This window comes from Anopheles bellator, chromosome 2 (genome assembly GCF_943735745.2).
Source record: "Anopheles bellator chromosome 2, idAnoBellAS_SP24_06.2, whole genome shotgun sequence".
Classification (NCBI taxonomy): domain Eukaryota; kingdom Metazoa; phylum Arthropoda; class Insecta; order Diptera; family Culicidae; genus Anopheles; species Anopheles bellator.
Genome location: NC_071286.1, coordinates 61,546,124 through 61,565,070, shown reverse-complemented (window position 1 = coordinate 61,565,070; position 18,947 = coordinate 61,546,124). Strand labels below are relative to the sequence as shown.

Below are 18,947 nucleotides of genomic sequence, written 5' to 3'. Positions count from 1 at the left end.
TGAAGAAAAAGTAGTACTTTCGACTCTACTATACTGCGATATATAACTGAGCTGTAAAATATTGTTGAGTTACGCTACAGCTATAGTAAACAAAATGAAGCAGTGCTTCTGTCTGCAAGGTGCACAGCTCGGGACGTCATGCAGGTAATAAAGACGCCCCAACGTTTCTCAGTTCGTCGTCCTACAGCAACCTGGAGAGGCCCGAAATAGTCCACGCCAACGAAGGAGAACGCCTAGGCGTTGCTTTGGAAGGATAGCCATCAAGGGCGGCAGCACCATGATGCACCATGATTTACGTGTTTGAGCTTAACGTGAAATTCGTGAAGCAACAGCGCGGTCCCGTAGTGATCCCGCGGCAGGATAATGGGCGAACGAATATGCCGGGAAACTGTGCTGCAGCCGATGAGACGGCCGTATGCCGTGCTCGTCCAAGCGAGGTACTAATTTGTGCAGCAGGCGGCAGGTTCCCTCTGAAACAGGAGCAAGGGGCCCATCTTTGTGCGAACGCGTGAAAACTCTTGGGCTTTGCGATACCGGCGTTACGACTTACTTCTCCAGCAATGTAATGTAACGCACGAGGACACGAAGCTGATCAGCGAGTGGATGAAGGAACAGAATTTCGAGGCGTACATTTGCTGAAAGTTCAAGACGGTGGCCGCGGGGGGCAAAACTGTATACGACGTAAAGCTCGCTTCGAGTGAGGAGGGCGACAAGAAAGGCTTAACGCGGACTTCCGAGGAGTACAAGGGGTGCGTTTTTAAGATCAATCGGTGTGACTACCGCGAACTGATCGGCATGGTGGCTGGAGCAAGCGAATGAATCAATTTGTGAACAAATTTCAACCAAGTGCCAGTTTGTCGGTTGGGCATGTTGGAATCAGCCATGGAAGCAACACTGTGTTGGTTTGCCTTAGCATTGTGCTTTTCGGATAAAAAGCGAAAAAAGAACGTGCGAAGAGGTTACAGTGTCGAGGAAATGGCTTTTAAATGTCATCGTATGCCTCCGCCTTTTTGTTGCGATCACTATATTTTTTATTTTTTAGTTGCCAAAGACATGGCAGACTTTCGTAAATTTTTATAAATTCAGTTAAACACTTTCGCGAATGTTGAAGAAGCGTCCAAAATATAAATAAGAGGCCAAAACAAAACATCAACAAGTCATCCGACAAACTGGGAAATTTGTTCACAAATTGATGCTCGTTTGTTCAGATTTGTAGATCTGCGTCAGTGACATTAATGACGTCTCCAGAGACGTCACTTACGCAGATATCGTTATCGCATCGTAGCGCGTAGACCGCCCATTACAAAGGGGGGCTGCCATACAAAATCTGAGCACATTTCAGTTAAACTAGGATAGTTTCCAAGCAATTTGAGCCAAATTCAGCTGGTGCGAGCTTTGACATGTATCCAACGGGAAGCGGGAAGGGAAGTCGATCGTGTACGTCACCGAGAATCCCGATTGTCTGAAAAGGATAAGTAACGGGAAATGCAAAGGGAAGCCGATCGTCAGAAACGGAGGAATAACCGGAGGCGGGAAGGGAAGCAGATCGGACGTCATCTGGAAGTCCGATCCTCCTATGCCGGACAGTCGACAAATGAAAATGAAATGAGGCGTGGAGACCCATGCCAGGAACAACTAGTGTTAAACGAAATGGATGTTACAATGTTTCGATCGTACTCAGGATCAGGATGTATTTTAATATTCATCATTTTTCGTTTTTTAATATTCATCGTTGTTATACGATTGCCACAACTCGCATTTAATTTACGAGACCGGCATTTCCCGGCGGCATTTTTCTTTCAACCCTCACTCGGAACCGACTTGAAGGACACTGGATTTGTTAGTTTGCAAATTCGGTTTTAATCACTTTAACCGCTCGATGGCTGCAACGTGTACGCACCATCGGATGGCTCCGATTGCGTTAAGCTCCGATGCACTGGTTGTAGGCGGTGGCGATGGTCAGGAAGTCGTTCGCCGCAGCGTTGGCCGTTCCGGTGGTACAGGCGGCCACCTGGGCGGCGGTATTGCTGACTTCGACCACTTCGCCCGCCTTTATGGTCGCCACATCGAGAGCTACGTTGGCAATGTAAGCCGGGGCGTTCGGAACGGTTGCGCTGGTGCAGACGGTGCTGGGGAACAGCGCCTGAAGACAGGCCGAAACGGAGACGGTGGAACCGGAAAGGCGCGTAACGGCTGAGTTGACGACGGCGAGCGTGTTGGCCAGCAGGATGTCCGCCACAGTCGTAGCCTGCACGGCACACGATCCGAGGGCGGTGGTATAGTAGACGCTGGTGCTGGTAGCGATCGGCAGGTAGAGCTTGGTGCAATTGACAACCGTCGCGTTGGTGCTGGCCAGATTGGCTAGTAGCGGTTGGATCACGGCCGAGGCGTTACCGGAGATGGAAGCGTTAGCGGAGGCCACGGCGTTCAAGGTGGAGCTGTTCAGAGACTGCAGGATGGCCTGCGTGGTTGTCACCAGGCTGGTGATGTTGTTGAGAGCCTGCGAGGTGGCCGCGGTCACGCTCAGTTTGGCGGCACTGTTCAGCGTAAATACGTTGTTGAGCGCGTTAAGTGCGCTGTTGAGCGTGCTGGTGGCAGTCGACAGAGCCCCATTCGTGGCCTGGGCCACGTTGGCGATCACATTGTTGAGGGCATTGGCGGCCGAATTCAGCACGTTGCTGGCGGTGGTCAGCGCAGAGTTGACGGTCGAATTTACAGCGGCGATGGCGGAGGAGTTGTACGGGACACCGGCGTTGGCGTTAAGCGTTGCATTGACGGCGGCGTTCGTGGAAAGCTGAAGCGGGATATTGGCCGTTGTGTAGAGGACGTTGGCCGCATCGGCCAGATAGTTGCCGATGGCAGTGACACCGTTCGGCCCCAGAGCACCGAGCAGCGTTGTGGCCGTTCCCGGATTAGCGGTCGCGTTGTTGATCGCCTGGATGGCGGTAGCAAGATCGGATTGCAGTTTGGCCGGAAGGGTCCCTAAGGCGGCCGCCACAACGTTGGAGCCCACCACTGAGGAAGCTGCCGCGAGCGAGGCGTTCACTGCTGCGCTCACGTTGTTCAGTGAGTTAATAACGGCGTTGCCGTTGGCGGTGGTCGGTGCACCGGACAGACCCGAGCCAATGTTGCTGAGGTTCGAGTTGACACCACCGAGCAAGGCGCTGACCACGTTCGAGAGTGTCGACACTGTTTGCGAGACCAGGTTACCGGCCGCAGAGGCGAGATTTGCGACCGACTTCTGAAGAGCAGACCCGACCGAGGTGGCCACATTGTTCAGCAGATTCAGTATGGGCAGGCTCGAGTTAAACGCCAGCACTGCCCCTGCGCCAGCGGATCCGAGCGAAGCTCCAGCGCTGATACTACCGCTCGCCGACAGACTGCCGGATGTACCGGCCGACAAACCATTGACCACCGATTGCACCAAGGATCCGGCGGAGTTGGCAACCGTTTGCAGTAGGTTGCCCGCAGCACTAAGGATGCTCGGATCGGGCTCGGCCTATCATGGGGTAGATTAAAGTTTGGTCAGGATCGTTTCGAGGATCGATCACCGTTCGGTGCGCCATACCTGGACAGCGACGAGCAACGTACAGAGCAGAATAGTTTTCTTCCACTGCATCGTGTAGTGAGGTGGATTGACGATTGCTTGCTTCGAAACTGTACCATACCGGATACCGGAGACCGTACCTATTTTATAGCAGCCACCGCCAAGAAACGTTTCGAGGCAGAACTCTTGGCCAATAGCACTCACCATTGTTCTCCGGACAGCATCTTGACTGGCGGCAGACAACAGCATGTGCGCCAAAACTACGCAAACGGCAGGTTGTTGCGCGTGCCGCAATTAGTAGCTCTTCGAATCATCGAGAAAGTTAGGGGGGTTTACAGTTCGAACTGAAAGCACCTTACTGTATTAGGAAATATCATGCGAAGTGGGGGGTACCATCTAGAATGATCAACGTCCTTCAAAGGGGGGCTATAGCAAAACCCAGGGACAATATTGTCGTTTATTCAATTCATCCGTTTTCACTGTCAAGGTACCCGAAGACGATGCATCAGATATGCGTAGTCCATACAGAAGTTGAACGAAACACTCCAGTCACATGCGCAAACAATGCTCTAATTCGTTTTTTAGCTTGTACGCCATTTAGACTTTGGACTAGGCAGACATTGGCCAAACATTGCCCATTTCACATAGGACTTTCATGGGAAGCATCCAGGTTTTATGATGATGATGAAGATCACCATAAGTTCGAGAATGGTGGAATCTAATGACGTATCTAATGAATCTAGCCATTTCATGTCAGTGTCCAGTGAGAAGAGCTGAGTAATCACTGCCAAGGATGTCCGAGTTTGCGTTTATCCGTAATGTTGTTAATCACCTCTGAAAAATAATCAATTGATGTCGTTGAAGTACGTATCAACGTTGTTCCTCACATAAAGCCTGTCCCACTTAGAATCGGGAAAAGTTGTACAAGGTGCGTTTCACGGAAAACAGGACTTTTTAAAAATGAAGTTAAAAACAAATGTTTTTGGGCTAATTCTTTTTTATTTATTCAAAATAATCTCCCTCGGATGCAATACACTTTTTTGCGCGGTCTAAAAGCATTTCAAATGAGTGTTTTATGTCCTTCAGAGGGATCGCTTTGAGGATGTCGGTACACGCCTTTTGGATGGCATTTACGTCCGTATATCGCTGGCCTTTCATGGGCAAATGCATTTTTCCGAAGAGATAGAAGTCGCAAGGTGCCAAATCCGGCGAATACGGGGAGTGATTGATATTTAAAATGTGATTTTTAGTCAAAAATTCGTCAAAAAGAGTCAAAAGAATTCGGAGCAATTTTTGGTCGTCAGTCAACTTGTGCGGAACAAACCTTGCACACACCTTCCGGAAGCCCAGGTTTTCCGTCAAAATGCGATAAATTGATGGTTTGGAGATGCCCAATTCCATTTCCATAAATGAGAGTAAGTGAAAGTGAAGATTTTGGCTGATATTTGACAAAGTCACGCACAATTTCGATGGATTCTGGCGTGATCACGGTAAATTCCGGGCCTGGATGATCGTCGTCATTTAGGTCCTCCCGACCGTTTTTGAATCGGTTAAACCAGGCATGCACTCTGCTACGGGATAAACAATCAGCACCATACACTTGATTCATCAATTGAAACGTTTCGGTAAAAGTTTTACCAAGTTTAAAGCAACACTTAATATTGGCTCTTTGTTCGATGCTCATTTTTGTACCGATGACACAAACATACTGTCACTTAAAACGCAATAACTCGACTTCCAATGGATGAAATGTCATCAAATTTTTACTGGAAGTTGGGAAAGGATGTGTTTACCAACACACATTCTCACCAAGAGATAGCGCTGCCCGAAATGTCCCGATTGAAAAAGTCCTGTTTTCCGTGAAACGCACCTTGTATGTTTTCTAGCAGCTCTTCTGGTGGTCGGTATTCAAATGTTTTGATAGCTATGTCGTCAAACACGCGCTAGAAAGTTGTACGAGAAGGTTCCATCGAGGTACAAAGGATACTTGTTTGTGGACGACGAAACATACGTGAAAATGGATTTTGGGCAGCTTCCTAAACCAACATTTTATCTCGCCACGGCACGGGGAGATGTCCCCTTCAAGTTAAAATTTGTATTCGCTAATAAATTTTCACGGAAACTAATGATCTGCAAGGAATTTGCACCTGTGGACGGAAAACCCAAGGTTTTCATCACAAACACGACAATGAACGCAACGCTGGTCCAGAAGATCGTGCAGAAAATGATGGCGCACATTCCACAGAAAGTTCGCGATTTCATCCGACGACCATCAAAATAAATTTCTGAATTTTTTCTCTCAAAGTACAATAAAATATCTTCATTTGGATATCTTGACATGGTTGCTAAGTCAAACCAATCCCGAGATGGAGCTAATTCAATTGTTCCCGATTCTAAGTGGGACACGCATTAGTGCACGAATTGTCCACTTTTCAAAGGTAGAATTGAAACAATAAACACAAAACGATGGTCGGAATAACAACCAGGGGGCTAAGCCTACTGCACATTGCATACGAAATTGCGAAACGTGAATACATACGACTCCCTGTGGACAAATAAAATCCATCTCCGTCTGGGCTTTCAACAACTGAATAAACAATGCCTTTAGCAATTGGATGTTCTACAAAACGTTCCAAATCTCCAAAAGGGCGATCTTACGTTTCATGGATTGATGCTTATAAATGGCGGGGAAAAAGTAACCCAACCAGATCAGAAAATCGTGGTCTTATCTGATCTGGCTTCGCGAAGATGCCGAAACACCTTCCTATTAACCTTTGGACGTTCGATTTCTATTTTGGTTGAACAGTAGACATTTAACAGGCTCATAACCTTCAGCTTTGGATCGTGGAGATTTATTTAACCTCCGATTGTTGTCGATGTTTAAATTTATTGTTTTTCCATACATAGAACATAGGCCAACACAGCCCGTTCTAGCCCGTTCCAAAACCCTCCGCATCAAGTCCTCACCGGTTCTGGCGATCCGTTTACTGGTTCGTCGTTTGGCATGTTGTCAACAGATCGTTCAGTTTGCTGGCCTCGGCGGTCAAACCAGCTTTCAGGGTGGCGGAGCAGACTTCCACGCGCTGCACCATCGCCAGACCCTCCAGACTGATGAACGCTTTAACGAGCGCGATCTGATTCGTCATATCAACCAAGATGACATTGATCATGTTGACGGTCTGCAAAGCAAAAAAAGGAAACAGGAGTAGTAGCAGTGGTCAAGAGACAACTGCTGTAATGCAGTGGCCTCACCTCGCCAAAACATGCGGAAATGCCGGCGTTGATAATGTTGTTGGAACTGCTGGAGCCAAGACCGAGGCAGAAATTGATCCGTGAGGCAAGGGTACGGGTCTGCTCACGAATCACTTGGTTGTAGTCGCTGACGAACGAGTCCGTGTAGCCCGTGTTGGCGTAATCGTTGATGCAACGGTTCAGCTGGTCCTTCATATTGTTATCCAGGTTAAGGATCGTCCCTCCATAGATGTTGTTGCAGTTACTCGCATTGCCACCACCCGACGACATAGTGGACGCGAGCGCGTTGGCGTTGGCGTTGAACACCGTCACCAGGTCATTTACGCTCTTTTGCACGAACACCACGACGGCGGTGTAAGCCAAGGTAAGCTGATTTTGGACGGCTGTAGAGTACGCACTGTACACGCTCTGTACCGAGGTGGTAAGCGAATTGATGCTGGTTAGCAGCGCCTGAGCGTTGGTGCGCGTGACCGTGTTCTGGATGAATTGGGACAGCTGCGATGTGGTTCCGCTAATGTCCGACACGCCCGAGCTGGAGTCGGAAGTCACTTTGCCCTTGAACGAGTTGATGCGACTGACGACCTGGTTGTAGTAGTCGCTCTCGGTGTTGTTGACCGACGTGACGGCATTTTGCAGGTCGTTACTGTAGCTGTTCAAGACGCTGCTAGCCCGCTCGAAACTCGTCCGAATAGAGCGAACCACCGTGTTCAGGGCACCCTCGGCCGTCGTCATTACCGAGATCGCACCAGACAATTGGATTGTTACAGCTGGTGATATGTTGGCCGCCACGGAGCTGGCGGAAACTGTGCCGCTCTGTACAATCGTCGCCACTCCGGTGTACAGTGGATCCAGCTGGGCGGTAATCTGTTGCAGACCCTGCTGAATTAAGCTAACGATGGCGGCCAGCGTTACCCCAGTGCTAGCGGAAGTCGACGCATTGATTTGCGTAATCAGCGCAGAGGCTCCGTCGATGAACGCAAATGCCTTATCGATGGTAGCGTTCAGACTGGCGAACATGCACGATGGGGCTGTCTGTTTCTGGCCTGCGATGGTGGAAATGTTGCGCAGGACATTGTTGACCGTGCCAGTGATGCTGCTCACTAGCGTTACCAGGGCTGTGGCGGATGTGGTCAAGTTTGTACTACCCGCGTTCTGTGGGATTTGAAAGCCTCCAATCGCGCCATTCAAATCGGATGTAACCGAGTTGACTACATTGGCGGCTTGCTGAATGTTGGGATTGTCACTGGTGACGAACTGGATGCTTATGTCCAGCCCCAGGTCGGGTGAAGCATCCTAGAAAACGTGACAGTGATTCGAAAGTTACGTGCCCTGTGACATAGTGACTGTCATCGTTTACTTACTCCTAAGCCAACCAGCAGCGGTACCAGCAGAGCTGCAATCAGTGTTCCCGTTTTAGTGCCCATGATGTAGTACTGGCAGCGCTCTGGAGTACTGTTTACGAAATAGAATTCGATTCGATACTATACAGCGACAGTAACGATAGCTACTTTAAGAACGTTTTCGTTTCACACCCCAGATAAAGCTGGGACCGTCCTATCGCCTCGGGCACCTCTGGCACACTCTTGCCTCCTGCACAGGCAGTACCACTAGTTTTTCGATTTCGAGGACAAGTCAACGCGGGGGTTTTGTTTGCTAAATCTGGCAATCCCGACAACGCTGGTCGACAGATACCGAATACTGAGGGCGTCTGTCGAGCGTCTTGTGATTGCTACAATGCGAAAGAACTTGAAAATCTTCATCCGGCGACGAATTACCAGACGTTCAAATATTTAACCATTCATACGACGGTAATTCGTGCTCGATAACACGATTCGGTGGAAATGTGTTGAATCTCTTAGGTACTAGTAAAATCTCAAGCGGCGACGGAGTTTTTTTTTATTTCGACAAACAATGGGTAAAACTAGTGGCTGCAGGTGAATCCCAATGAGCCAGAGTGTTTGTTGAACTAGTTCTTGGCAGCATTATTTTTTAAGTGAATGACGTATGTTGACAAGAAAATATTTGCGAATGTCTGTAAATAGGTGCGCAACTCTCGGAATTCAGAGCCAAATTATTCCTTCTAGGCCCTGGTCGAGGGTACAGAAGTGGACCAAAAAAATGTCCTACCTACGCACATCGGTTAGTAAACCGACAATGTAAATACTTGTGAAGTTTGCCATATTTTACACTAACTTTTCGTGGGAAAAGCTTCCTCCCAATTCCTACGAGCGGCTTAAACTACTTGTCGATATGAAGGTTTGTTTGTACTCCGATTCTATCGCTTGCTTCTTCTGGGAAGCTTATCGCACTCACCGATCTCGTGACAATCTAATATCTCGATCTGATACGCATTGATGTATGATACCACGTAGGCCCAATTTGAATTTTGAATACAATAATATTATTGTATAACATTTTATCTAACATAGAACTGCTCTTCAGAAGCGTAGACTTTTGAAATATTTTGATTCTTGAGTGAATATGTCATCTATGAAACGGATATCTCACAGTCCTGGATTTATTTGCGGTCGTATTAATTCGGCTTCAATAATTTCGTCACTTTCTTCCAAAATACTGTTCACGATCACGTGTTCGCTGTACAAAGTACTAAGCATGTGGTCATTGTTGTATACTTTAATACGTTCGGCATTCTAGGTGTTATTCGCAAGTTGTTTATAACAAACGAACGGATCAAGGTCAGTCAATGCACGTTAATTTAGTTTGAGGGGATGATTAAACATGTTTGGGATTTGTTATTGATCATTTTTATTTTTCATATGCCTACCCGATACCGTTTTAGTTTTGTATAGTCATCCTTTAAATGAGTTTCATGATGAAAAAGTGATCCCAGGCCTACAGAGAGGTAATGATTTGTTTCAGGCTGAAATTGAAGAAACTAATTTCATTATTGTAGCACAAATATCATCCACATCAGTTCATAGGTCTTTGACTAATGGAGACGGACACGTTGTAACGTAACAACCAAAACAAGCGGATAATGTGCCGTTTGATATTTGAGAATTATATTAAAGTAGTGCCAGTAGTATTTGTTTATCAATTTTAACGAATACGAGTTATCATTATTTTCAAACTAAGTTTGTTTGTGACAAGTTTAAATTATGGCTTCAAGGTTAAACTGAAGCCGACACTCGACACAATAGTAGTGTTTATTTATTTTATTTCCAGGAATCAAGACTGTGCAATGACGCAAGTGCTTTTGACCTTGTGGATATGCCGAAATTCAAAGGAAAAGTTCCAATAAACTAGCGTCTGGCAATGAGTGTGTGGCAAATTTTCCATGAACAGTACCGTCGTCGCGGCATCTCTTCACTTGTGCAAATATTTGATGCAATTCCTCCAACATTAAACCTTCAAGACTAGAAGCTATATGCACTAAAAGTATTGTGGCACTAATTTGCGTTGAGTTTTAAGATTGCATGTAAACTTTGCAGATGACAAACGGCACTTTGCTATCGGAGCTGCTATTGCTCATACTCTTAGTAAACGCATCAAACGTTATGCGCCTCACACAAGTACTACAACCTATTACGGTCAACGGTCGTATGAAAAAACAAACATTGCAAATAGCAAAAGCTGTAATACAGATGTCCAAGAACACCTGAACAAAATATGACGGCTGTGTCTCAAGGCGACAGTTATTTTGCGTAATCAACATACGTGCGTTGTATGACAACAACTTTTCTTATCTTACTCATTTTGGTAGTGGTACAACAAATAGCCGAAATTCAATTGCAAACGAAATGTCCAAAAATGTCTAACTTGATTTCATGCATTTCAACATGTACTTCACATCAGTAAAGTAATATTTCGTCGATCGTATTACTTTGTGTTATTTGCACCTCCCGATCATGCGGTTGACTATTACTCCTGTTGATCATTGTATATTGATCGCAGCAAGCACGACGACAAGAACGTCACTTCAGTTACTCGAGAACGATTTACATATTTTTTATCTAGTTTATGAAATGTTAAGCACCTTTTGAACGTGTAACACAACATCCAACTCCAAGCACTGCCCCAAGTATAGGCATTTGACATATAAACTGCAACTGTTTTCCTCTAAACTAAGAATAAGGTTCGGAAATCATTGATTTTTCTTGCCGAATTTCGATTCCATTAGCTTATGCTTAGCTTATTATTCCATTACTGCAATGTGATTAATTTTTCTTTCATTGTAGTACACTTTAACTGGAAGCCAGTCCTTTGGGTATCAAAGCCAAAAAAAGTTTATTCAATCACGACAAACACGGTTTTCGCGGCCTATTGTCCTGTAACAAGACAGCTGTTAACAACAGGAAGGATAGCATCGGCCATTACTTTGTAGGTTGCCGAAACTTGGGAGATGCACGACCTAACGCGGTTGTTGGAGGCCACCACCTCGAGTTGCAGCATTGTCGTAGCATAGTTAAATTGCTGTGCCATGGTTGCCTTGAAGATGGGAGCCGCAACGTTGGTCACCTTCATGCGAGAAAATAGTAAAAGAAAGATGAAATTTAACTGGATTACTTTCCGAGGGACTGTCGTAAAATACGAACCGCTAAGAAACAGCCTTTAATTTGGCTCTTGACCTCCGCGCGCGAGTTAACCGATCCGAGACCGGAACAGTAGCGCACCTGGTTGTTGAAGCCCTGATAATTCTGACGTATGATGCTGGTGTAGTCGTTCAGAATGGTCGAAACTCGGCTCTGTTCGGTGTTTTCGCCATTCAGACAATCTTGAAACTTACTGGCGGACTGACCAACAAAATCGTTCGCGTTGCCCGAGTACTTGCCACGACAATTATTGGCAAACGTGGAGCTCGACGAAGTGACCGCAGCGGTGACGTTCGCGCTAGCAGTCACTAGTTCACTGAAAACGACATTCACAGAGAGCTGGGTCTTGTTGGCGACGCAGGAGCCAACGGACGTAAAGCCCGCGGTCAAAGTGGACACCGTTGCCGATACGCTTGCGGACAGAGTTGCTGAAAAGGACGATACGACATCGGACACCGCTAAAGCACTAGCGCCAATCACTGAGTCCGACAGGAACGTGGTTAGCGTTTGGGAAGCGGACGATAGCTGCGAGGTAACGTCGTTGTTCAAGCTGGTCAACTTGTTCGTATAGTCGGAGACCTTGTTCTTCACATTGTTGGTGAACGAGGTAATGGTCGAGGTGATACTGCTGCGCTGACTAATGACCGTGTTGTCGATTTGCGCCGTCGCATACTGCAGCTGGGAAGACAATTCGAAAATGCACAAAACATGCACAACACTGTGATTAGTCCTCTACTGGCGGTGTCTGCTATAGAGGAGATACTTACATTTGCCGCAAGCAGGGCCAACACGACGATCCACACCTGGTATCCCTTCATAACGGATGTGCCCTGTTGGATGGATAGTCGAAGATAAACTGGAGCAAGTCTCACGATACGGCGCCCTAGCAATATCTGGAGCCCTAGCAGCTGGAAGAATATTCAAGTCAGCACCACACCCCTATAAGATGACGATCGTGCACACAGACCTCGGCCGCACCACAACTGGTTGAGATCTGGTTAACAAATCAATCAAAATAGTACACCTTCCGTTTTATAAGACTACAAATCTGTTTCTAGCCGATCCGCTCCGAAAACGGGCTTGCGTAGGAAGTGCGGGGCCTGTGGGTTGGGAAAAGCTCTTCTGTAAACGGTGTGTAAACAGCGTCACACATTGCGCTAGAGCATATTTCTGTAAGCGACGAAAAGAGAGGTCAGACACTGTCTGTAGACTTGTTTCCTCAGGCGGCTACTGCTCCAGTGTACTTTTCGGCTTCTCTAACTAATTCCCTCTGCAGCTTCCTTTGCCCGAAACCGAATCATTGAGACGGGGGATCACTTGAACAAATTGGAATGCTTGAACTACGTAAAAGCCCCGTGAATCTATTGCGCGAAGTTTTTTTCCCGTTTCCTAAAATTCGCTACCGAAACTGTGATACCTTTTGGAGGGACGTTTTCTTGGGAAATCTATAGCGATTTCAAGGACGTTTTTAACGCTTGTTTTATAACGCACTAATATCAAATTGCAAAGCCGTGTTAACGATAAAGTTACAGTTCCTTCCGAGTGCCTGTTCCGAGAGTCAACTGCAGTACAAACGCACTCTAGCCATTTAGCCTTAGCCAGGGTGCACCAAGGGGAAGACTAATTTAAATATCCTTTAAGATCGGCGGATGATGTATAGCAACAGTATTCCTTTTTCTGATGCCGGCTATATTCAATCACTAATGTTCTGTCTGCTATTCCTCTACACAGCGACTCTGTCTCCACAAGTTGGACACTGAGCGTTCTACTTTCATGGCCAAGACCAAATTCATGGGGCACCTACAGCAGCCCAACCACCAACGGCTTGCATCCCTAACCCAAGTCCCCTAGAAGCGGTACCTTCTTGACCGCAGGAAGATGCTCATATTGATGAATTGATTGATTTCTCATCGGTCGAAGGCGCTCGTCCGCTAGCGTTGGGGGGTGTCTCTGTTGCTGACACTTGTACTATCTTTGGGGGTGTCATGGTAATTTTATCTTGTCCGCGATTAGGCTAAGTATTCAATCAAACTAATTCCTTCCACTGGAATAAGCCTGTTGCCAGTTAGATAGCATGCTATCAATTAAAGAATGTTCACCTGATCGGAACGCGTGCTACGTCTTCACGGAGGTTATCGTAAGTGATAGTAATAGAAGATTACAGTATCAGTTACTGCTTGCGTTTGACGAACGGGGTTGTGGATTGTCCTCGAATTGCACACGGTTAGTTAGGGTAATGCCAACGGCCGTAATGGTCGAGGCGGAATTCGGGTCCGGAATACGTTTGAAGCGCTCTTACTTCCCTAGTCACATGATGCACGTGCTATTACTTTTGTGTTGCCTCGCCGGTGCTTCCGTTGCAGCGCCGCTCGACGCCAGACAAGCAGAGCTGAAGGACTTCGCGTTCGATGAAATCATCCCCAACCGATTCGGTCTACGAGGATTCAACGGGACCTGGCTGTCCGGTGAAGAATTGCTGTACCGAGAGGGCACGACGGGGAACTATGTAAAACTGAACGTAAACACCGGAACCACTGCGGTTCTGCTGTCCACCGACGATTTGGTGAGATTGCTGTGGCTAAAGGAATAATTTGCAAGTTTGCCTACGGTTTGCTTACTAACGAATTTCATTCCAGAGCCAATGGTCTGGGCCATCGGTGCAAATGATCAAACCCGATTTCACGAAAGTGTTGATCCGTTACGACGTACGCACGGTGAGAATGTTCGGCTTCATCATCGGTGTGCGAAGTAACTAATATTTTAACATCTTAAATAGGTGTTCCGGCACTCGTCACTTTCTAAATATGCTGTGTACGACACAACGACCGGGTACGTAGGAGCATATACAATATCGGAAGTTCAATTGGCCCATGACACACCGTTCCATTGCCCTTAACGAAATTTACAGCGACGTGTTCAACGTAGCCAATCAGGAAGAAGTGTCCATTTGCATACTTTCGCCAACCGGGCAGAGTCTGGCGTATGTGAAAGACAACAACGTGTACTACCGTGCGTCGCTCTTGGACAACACGGAGATCCCGCTGACCACCGATGGGGTCCCGGGTATCATATACAACGGGGTGCCCGATTGGGTGTACGAGGAGGAAGTCTTTGGTACGGATGCCACGCTCTGGTTTTCTCCCGACGGTCAACGTTTGGCGATGGCAAGCTTTGACGATCAGCAGGTGAAGGAGTTTTCCTATCACATCTACGGCAGCCCCGACGATCCGGACAATCAGTATCCGGAGGAGCTGCGCATACGCTATCCGAAGGTGAACACTACCAATCCCACAGTGTACCTGCGTGTGAAGGACTTAGCAACGAGTGGTTCGGCGTGGATTGATTTGCCGGCACCGGTCGACCTGGTAACGGAGGACCACGTGCTGGGCACGGTAAACTGGGCCTCCAACGACGTGCTGGGTGTTATCTGGACTAACCGCAGGCAGAACGTTGCCTCGTTCCAAAAATGTACCGCGGCCGACGGCCAATGTATGGAAGTGGTGCACTTCGATAGGCCGAACGGTTGGTATGACCTGTACACGCCCGTGTGCTACGCCAACGGAGAGCGGTGCTTTTTGATGGGCGAAAATAATGGCTGGCGGTCCGTGGTTGAAGTGATAGGACAGGGCCCACCGACCCCGCGTACCAGGGAGCGCTACACGGTCTCCTCCATCAACGGATACGATGAGGCGACGCAGGCCATTTTCTACACCGCAGTTCCTGCCGAAGCCCCCCATCACAGACACGTGTTCCGAAATGACGAGTGTCTAACGTGCGACTTGAAAGACGGCGACACTTTGTGTAACTTTGCCAGCATCGCTTTCAGTACCGATCGATCGTACATGGCGGTCACTTGCTCTGGACCGACACCATCGTACACGCAAATCTACCGTACCAGCGATCGGACACTGGTGCTTGACTGGGAGTGGAACCTGGAACGCCGGGAACAGCTGAAAGAGTACAAGCAAGTTGGCGTTCGCTATCTCCGGGTGCCGGTGGGAGATGCAGGCTTTGAGGCGGCGGTCCGACTGTACCTGCCGCCGGAAATCGATTTCGACGCTCCCAGCACGAACACCAAGTATCCCATGGTGGTGAACGTTTACGCCGGTCCGAATTCGGTACGCGTGACGGACAGTTTCGGCATCGGATTCTCCCACTATATGGCAACCACGAAGAAAACGATCTACGCCCAGATCGACGGACGCGGCACGGGCAATCAGGGGTACGATTTTCTCTTCTCCATCAACAATCAACTCGGCACCTACGAGATGGACGATCAGATCGCCGTGGCGCACTATCTCCAGCAGACGTATGGGTTCATCGATTCGGCGAAGATTGGGATCTGGGGATCGAGCTACGGAGGGTACGCCACTGCCATGACGCTGGAAAAAGACCATCAGCGGGTGTTCCGATGTGGGATATCGGTAGCACCGGTAACTTCGTGGATGTTCTACGGTAAGGTCATTCCGGATGATTCTGATATTTTTACTAGGCAGCTTCTCTCTTGCTAGACTCCATTTACACCGAGCGCTACATGGGACTTCCGGAGGCGAACCGTGGAGGGTACGTGCGAAGCGATATCAGCGGGTTTACGGACGAGCTGAAAAACCATCTCTTCTTGCTGATTCACGGTACCGCCGACGATAATGTTCACTATCAGCAGTCAATGGTTTTTATGCGGGCCCTCCTGGATCACGACGTCGACTTCGAACAGATGGTAGGCACTGTTGGTGCATTGTGTTTCTAATCTATCGACTACTACAAAGCCATATGTTTCCCATGCCTAACAGAGTTATCCTGATGAGGCCCATTCATTGTCCGGCGTCCAGCAACACCTGTACCACACCATGGATCACTTCTGGGACGAATGTTTTGCGTAGAAAAACAATAAAGTGAACAATGTCCAACTGAGCACAGTACACACTGTAGGAAATTGTGAAATATAGATACTAATCATAAAACTATGAATCATTGTAGTTATTAATCGGATTGTAACATATTCGAATCGCTGTTCTGCATCGTACTGTTTCCTATTTTAGGTCAATTATTAAGATCAGTTTGGTACGCCTATGTAATGGACTTTGGCAACGTCGGAATCCTTTTTTCAGTTTTTTTCACACATTGTAACGGCGACGTGTGTTGTTGACGGTACATGATACATCAGTTTAATATTGATTGATTTCCATCAATCATCTAAGGTTGCACCTGTTAGATAGGAACGCTTTAGTGTGATTGTTGTGTTGTTTGATGTTGCGTGAGGTAATTTTTGTATTTTCGACATTCACCACCAGCGAGCAATCAAAGATTAACATTGTTTCGAGATCGCTCGGAAGGTGTCGTACTGAATAAGAAGAAGAAACTTTAGAAAAGTCATGTGGGAAAATTCATGTCATGAGTGGAACAGACTTTCGTAAAGTTCAGCTTTTAGAAAAACAAAACCAGTTTCATTCCATTTATCCTTTTCAAACATTTCTTACAAACCAAAAAACAAAGTGTATTCAAAGTAATTTTGTAACATACCTAGAAGTAATTTGGTGGTAACATATCTAAATTTAGAACAATAGCAATAAGTATCTTTCGGGCAGCAGACGCTGTGTTCTTCATTCGCTCTTATCGTCTGGCAGTGTGGGTTGAGAAAACACGGAAGGTTTCCATCGTGTCGCAGAGAAGTAGATCGCAAGCACCAAGCCGATGATTCCAAGGGCACCGATTGCGCACGCAACATACAATCCGATATCGGGCAGCAATAGTAACAGCTGGATTCAATATAGAGTAGTCGAAAGAAACAGACAGGCATGAACAACAACAATTATTACCAACTCTCCTAAATGTGTGCACCTTTATGTCGTCCGCTAAATCCTCTGTGAGGCCTGCAGTCTGTCGGAACCAGAGAACGGGCAGCATTACTGGCGGAATATCGTTCAACAGTCTAAGGGTGCGGGAAGAATGAGTTAGTTTTGAAAATGGGTTGGGCTTGCGGACCGCGGAAACTCACGTAAGTCCATAGTTGCGCAAATCGAGATTGACCTGAAGCTGCGCCCTAACACTTAGCGGTACGCCGGTGTACGGTTCCAGCTCCATTTCGAATCGGTGCTCGTTCGGATCAGGCTGCATGCCCGTGATCCCGGCCAGGTAGCTGTCGTTTGCGAGGTAAAAATGCGGGAATGACACTGTGGCCGGCGCTCCGAACTTGCACTCCGACACGTCCATCGCACCATTATCGAGCACTGGACAGTTTTCCTCCACCGCTGTGCATTGGCAGGCCGTCTCCTCGTAGTGTACGCCGTTATCAAACACTCGGTCGTTGCCGATCCATCGGAAACCGTCGATACCATGCCTTTCGATCTCGTCTAGGTACTGCAACGTCACAGAGCTACACACATCCGGCGCAAACACCGTCACGTTTGGCGGAGTACCCCGCTGTCGTCCAAACGGTGGCCACACCTCTCCCGTCGTCCCTCGGATCATACCGCACGTACCTCGATAGTGTTCGGTGCGATTCGCCCCATTCCAGAGACGCATAACGCCTGTATTCTGGACGTGATCAGCCCCGGTGCCGATCGTGAACGTGCCATCGTACGTTTCGCTATCATTACGTCCAAAGAACCAGCCAAACATATCGTATGGTGGCAGCGTGATCGGCGGCAGTTGGTCCTCTGGCAGGAGATCGAGCAAATACAACAGGTTGTTGAGCAGGGGATCATCGTATCCATCGAAGATCACTTCCCTCACCAACACGTCGTAGAAGGGGGAGGTTGCGAAATGATTAAGCATGATCATTCCATCCAGCAAACCCAGCAAAATAGGATCATCTCGTAGCGCGTACCCTACAGTCTGAGAAAAATGCACGTATTGGTGGAAACTAGTCGTCATGTGCAACTTTTCCCATCAAGAATCACGGGAAGGTGGAGTCTTACCAACAATACTGGATTGATTGTGATTACACGGTCCGTTTCGTAGTTTCCGACCGATTTTTCGGGCACATGGTGCCAGATGCGCTTCTGCTGGAACGTTAACGTGTCATTATCGTTCCACTGCAGGTTGACCCGTTCGTGGCGCTCGACGAACGTGTACGGACCCAGCTGCTCCAGATGTGGCTTATAGTCTCCCACCTGCCGATAGTCTTCGGCGTTGGTCCAGTTCCAAAGGTATAACTCGAGGTACATATCGATAGGAGGATCAATCCAGTTGTCGTACACTTGGGTTCCCGGTTCCATCACAAACTCTTTCTTGGCAATCTCCCATACCAGAGCGGGCCACAGGAAACCGAGGGCGAGAGCGAAAACACAAACCCCGGTGGCTCCGCCGATTGCCCAGAGTCGCTTCGCAGTCGGCGATAGGTTGGAGCAGCAACCCATCGTAGGGCACCCTTAGCGTCTACTTCGCGACTACTCCTCCGTGTCGGCGTAATGAAGGTCGCTAGCAGGATTACGTCCAGATGCAACATAGCTGCTAAGCAATGGTCAAACGATTAACGAGCATCCTCTATTGTTAAGTGCAGCAATTTGAAGATAACGACCCGACAAGGATTTGGATTACGATAAGATAACTTTGCTTAATAATGGGTAGTAGGGTAGCAACCATAACAAACAATA

The 18,947-nt window shown here is 47.7% G+C and overlaps 5 protein-coding genes across 5 annotated transcripts; 1 reads left to right on the top strand and 4 right to left on the bottom strand.

Moving 5' to 3' along the window:
• Positions 1-1,921: 1,921 nt before the first annotated feature.
• On the bottom strand, positions 1,922-3,754 carry LOC131207815 (S-layer protein). Its single transcript, XM_058200446.1, has 2 exons — positions 3,569-3,754; positions 1,922-3,499 (listed from the first exon to the last, which is right to left on the bottom strand). The coding sequence occupies exons 1-2, from the start codon at positions 3,752-3,754 to the stop codon at positions 1,922-1,924; spliced, it is 1,764 nt and encodes a 587-aa protein (XP_058056429.1).
• A 2,777-nt stretch (positions 3,755-6,531) lies between these two features.
• LOC131207814 (uncharacterized) lies at positions 6,532-8,223 on the bottom strand. The gene is made up of 3 exons (XM_058200445.1): positions 8,161-8,223; positions 6,800-8,092; positions 6,532-6,726 (listed from the first exon to the last, which is right to left on the bottom strand). Exons 1-3 carry the CDS (start codon positions 8,221-8,223, stop codon positions 6,532-6,534), a joined length of 1,551 nt encoding a protein of 516 aa, XP_058056428.1.
• Positions 8,224-11,080: 2,857 nt separating this feature from the next.
• LOC131207813 (uncharacterized) lies at positions 11,081-12,170 on the bottom strand. The gene is made up of 3 exons (XM_058200444.1): positions 12,120-12,170; positions 11,356-12,030; positions 11,081-11,278 (listed from the first exon to the last, which is right to left on the bottom strand). The coding sequence occupies exons 1-3, from the start codon at positions 12,168-12,170 to the stop codon at positions 11,081-11,083; spliced, it is 924 nt and encodes a 307-aa protein (XP_058056427.1).
• Positions 12,171-13,601: 1,431 nt separating this feature from the next.
• Positions 13,602-16,270, top strand: LOC131209623 (venom dipeptidyl peptidase 4). Its single transcript, XM_058202733.1, has 6 exons — positions 13,602-13,915; positions 13,989-14,066; positions 14,129-14,181; positions 14,261-15,807; positions 15,864-16,069; positions 16,143-16,270. The coding sequence occupies exons 1-6, from the start codon at positions 13,604-13,606 to the stop codon at positions 16,230-16,232; spliced, it is 2,286 nt and encodes a 761-aa protein (XP_058058716.1). The 5' UTR covers positions 13,602-13,603; the 3' UTR covers positions 16,233-16,270.
• A 622-nt stretch (positions 16,271-16,892) lies between these two features.
• LOC131208390 (protein croquemort-like) lies at positions 16,893-18,710 on the bottom strand. Its single transcript, XM_058201126.1, has 4 exons — positions 18,270-18,710; positions 17,348-18,186; positions 17,191-17,281; positions 16,893-17,108 (listed from the first exon to the last, which is right to left on the bottom strand). The coding sequence occupies exons 1-4, from the start codon at positions 18,708-18,710 to the stop codon at positions 16,953-16,955; spliced, it is 1,527 nt and encodes a 508-aa protein (XP_058057109.1). The 3' UTR covers positions 16,893-16,952.
• Between the last annotated feature and the right edge of the window lie 237 nt (positions 18,711-18,947).

Coding starts and splice junctions, on each gene's coding strand:
- LOC131207815 (XM_058200446.1), bottom strand. CDS start 3,754: ATGGTGAGTGCTATTGGCCAAGAGTTCTGCCTCGAAACGTTTCTTGGC. Junction 3,500..3,568: donor CGTTGCTCGTCGCTGTCCAG/GTATGGCGCACC, acceptor ACCCCATGATAG/GCCGAGCCCGATCCGAGCAT.
- LOC131208390 (XM_058201126.1), bottom strand. CDS start 18,710: ATGGGTTGCTGCTCCAACCTATCGCCGACTGCGAAGCGACTCTGGGCA. Junction 18,187..18,269: donor CAATCAATCCAGTATTGTTG/GTAAGACTCCAC, acceptor CATTTTTCTCAG/ACTGTAGGGTACGCGCTACG. Junction 17,282..17,347: donor TTGCGCAACTATGGACTTAC/GTGAGTTTCCGC, acceptor CCGCACCCTTAG/ACTGTTGAACGATATTCCGC.
- LOC131209623 (XM_058202733.1), top strand. CDS start 13,604: ATGGTCGAGGCGGAATTCGGGTCCGGAATACGTTTGAAGCGCTCTTAC. Junction 14,067..14,128: donor TCCGTTACGACGTACGCACG/GTGAGAATGTTC, acceptor CATCTTAAATAG/GTGTTCCGGCACTCGTCACT. Junction 16,070..16,142: donor ACGTCGACTTCGAACAGATG/GTAGGCACTGTT, acceptor CATGCCTAACAG/AGTTATCCTGATGAGGCCCA.
- LOC131207813 (XM_058200444.1), bottom strand. CDS start 12,170: ATGAAGGGATACCAGGTGTGGATCGTCGTGTTGGCCCTGCTTGCGGCA. Junction 12,031..12,119: donor TGGCCCTGCTTGCGGCAAAT/GTAAGTATCTCC, acceptor TTGTCTTCCCAG/CTGCAGTATGCGACGGCGCA. Junction 11,279..11,355: donor TTAAAGGCTGTTTCTTAGCG/GTTCGTATTTTA, acceptor TCTCGCATGAAG/GTGACCAACGTTGCGGCTCC.
- LOC131207814 (XM_058200445.1), bottom strand. CDS start 8,223: ATGGGCACTAAAACGGGAACACTGATTGCAGCTCTGCTGGTACCGCTG. Junction 8,093..8,160: donor CGCTGCTGGTTGGCTTAGGA/GTAAGTAAACGA, acceptor CACGTTTTCTAG/GATGCTTCACCCGACCTGGG. Junction 6,727..6,799: donor TTTCCGCATGTTTTGGCGAG/GTGAGGCCACTG, acceptor TTTGCTTTGCAG/ACCGTCAACATGATCAATGT.